The sequence below is a fragment of the Sinocyclocheilus rhinocerous genome, unplaced genomic scaffold, assembly GCF_001515625.1.
Source record: "Sinocyclocheilus rhinocerous isolate Xijiao unplaced genomic scaffold, SAMN03320098_v1.1 scaffold159, whole genome shotgun sequence".
NCBI lineage: Eukaryota > Metazoa > Chordata > Actinopteri > Cypriniformes > Cyprinidae > Sinocyclocheilus > Sinocyclocheilus rhinocerous.
In genome coordinates, this window is record NW_015666558.1 from 81,230 (window position 1) to 83,891 (window position 2,662).

Below are 2,662 nucleotides of genomic sequence, written 5' to 3' on the forward strand. Positions count from 1 at the left end.
GAAATCAAATGCACAAATAATAAACTTCATAGAAAGCGAACAGCGTCGAACGTTTCTTACAACTTTTACAGGTTCACTAGCAGTCACATGTTTAATCCAGGGTTATTCTAGTTAATACAATAAATGTATGTTAACTGAAAAAAATAAATAAAATTAAATAAAATTAAATAAAATTAAATAAAATAAAATTAAATAATTTCAGCTAGTGCCAAGGAAACATCTAATTTTTGTTTAGTTTAAGTTATTAAATTAGCTACAACAAAATAAATAAAAATTAAGAAATACTATATATATATATATACATAAAAAAACTAATAAAAATGACAAAAAGTAATAAAAATGACAAAAAGTAAGAAAAATTCAAAACACAACAAGTATAACAGTATATAGCATTGATACTAAATTAAAACTGGTTTGAACACACGTGACGGAATGTTTCTCATGATCTTAAAAACTTTCTGATCTAAAAGCTTCTGCTGAAATGCTTAGAATTGAGATGATTTTGTAGAAAAGAGGCTCAAATATAAGAGAGATTTCATTTGCATCATGTTTTAATCATTCCCAGACTTGCATTTGTGTGATTTCAGAGTTTGCGTCACTCTACCTTTATTCTAACATGAGGAAACTCGTCAGAATGAAGAGTGAGATGAGCCTAAACTCCTGACTGCGGGTCTCTCAACTCTATACTGACGTTTGTTACGTACGTTAAATCAAACCGTCGTGCAGATGGCGAGGTCTGTGCGGAGACGGGTTCGTTACCTGGAAGGCCATGGAGTTTCCGAAGGCGAGAAAGATCTGGAGAGGTAATGATGCTTTATATGATCTGTGACTCCAGAGTCTGTGAGCGCCGGCGGTGATGCCCAGAGCACTGAACAACCAACACGCACAAACTGAAAAACACAAACATACGCCATCCATCATATACAGATGCAAATGACTTTCAAATGTACTACTTAGACCCACAAAACTTCAATTTTTAATGCACATACATGAAGTCTCAATCACTCACAGTTCAATACACCTGGATTTCATGCATCTTTTTTTAATGCATTTTTGAGCAAATAAATGTGACCCTGGGTCAATTTTTTTTAATTGAGATTTATACATGAAAGTAGATTAAATTACATTTTAAAATACTACAGTCAGACTACGGTTACTTTTTTATGGATTACATGATTACATATTATTTACACAATAGCAATAATTTATTCATAATTTATTGATTCTCCCCAATTCCTATTTTAGATGTTCTTTTCTAAAATATCCTACACACTCAGAAAGTCTCCAGTTTTTCACTAATCAGGTGCTACACAGCATTTCACCACTGGTTTACAAAAATCATTTCAGAAGTGTTCAACATTGCATCAACTTCTGATGAACACATTCATGTTTATTTGAATTATCACTCAGTTGGTTATTTCACCATGTATTACTTTGGAAGGCGTTTGTCTTTCAAACACATTGAAATGCACAAATTCACCAACTTTTTTGCCGTCTGATTCTCTTTCACCTAATATATATTTATTTGAAGTACCCCTGAGATTTTAAAACAAATATTTTAATAATGAAGCATCACATTTGCATGCTCATTGGTTCTCTGACATTGGTTACGGTCACATGTCATGCAGGTAAACAGGTAAAATATTTAATTTTTTCAGTAAGTGTTTTGTTTTAATTCATTTTAAAATTGTTTCAATTTGAAATTTGTACGATTTAATTAATTATTAGCTTTTAACTCGTAAACCCCCTGCAGTGTCACAAACACAGTTTGGGAAACTTTGACACAATGTAATGTTTAATGCACTTCGTGTTGTTGACAACGAATGGAATATATTTTCATGTCAATATGGTACAAGATCATCCTACATGAACCAATGGGGAAAACGAGATGGGTCAAAAGTAATCTAAAAGTAGTCTAATTACATTAACGAAATGTGTAATGTAATGGATTATGTTACTAAAAATTTTCTCATGTAATTTGGAATTAGTAACGTATTACAATTTGTAAGTAATTTACCCAGCTCTGCTAGCCAATGAGATTTTTTTAAATGAATAAAAATTTAATTAGCACATAATCGTCTAATATAATGAGCTCTTGTATGTCATTAGGACTAATTGTGTGTATTAGAACATTTCAAAATGAGATGCAACACAAAGCTATTGCACGCCTTCAGAAGTCTTTATATGGAGCTTGACGGCCCTGGTCTCCATTCAGCTTTATTGTTTGGAAAAGCGCAGTGGGAACATTTTTCTAAGCATCTCCTTTTGTGTTCCACGTTAGTATGAAGAGAGTATGTTACGCAAATCATGACAGAATGTTCGTTTTTGCATGATTTATAGAGGGTTTATGCTTTTTTTTCTTTTTTTTAAAGTGCATGATACTCACACCAGATCCATGTGAGAGCACTTGCTGATGGAAGCAGGACGAGTCCATACAGAGCTCCGACGTGCAGGAAACCCATGAGAATGACATTTCTCCACACTACCACGGAGGGAGGTTTGGGCCCTTCTTTCTCTTTATATGTGTGATCAAACACGTCCTCCACCGTCTCCGGTTCTGGACGCCAGATTGGAGATTTGATTTCCCTGTCAGGCATGATGAGCACTGCCCACACACACACACACACACACACACACAGACAGACAGACAGACACAGAGACA

At 34.1% G+C, this 2,662-nt stretch overlaps 1 protein-coding gene across 1 annotated transcript in view; it reads right to left on the reverse strand.

Moving 5' to 3' along the window:
• The window catches only part of LOC107732751 (acyl-CoA desaturase-like), a 6,196-nt gene that overhangs the window by 3,148 nt on the left and 386 nt on the right, over window positions 1-2,662 (reverse strand). The window contains 2 exon segments of the mRNA XM_016544171.1: window positions 760-890; window positions 2,387-2,605. Coding sequence (XP_016399657.1) covers window positions 760-890; window positions 2,387-2,597 — 342 coding nt within the window. The 5' untranslated portion in view covers window positions 2,598-2,605.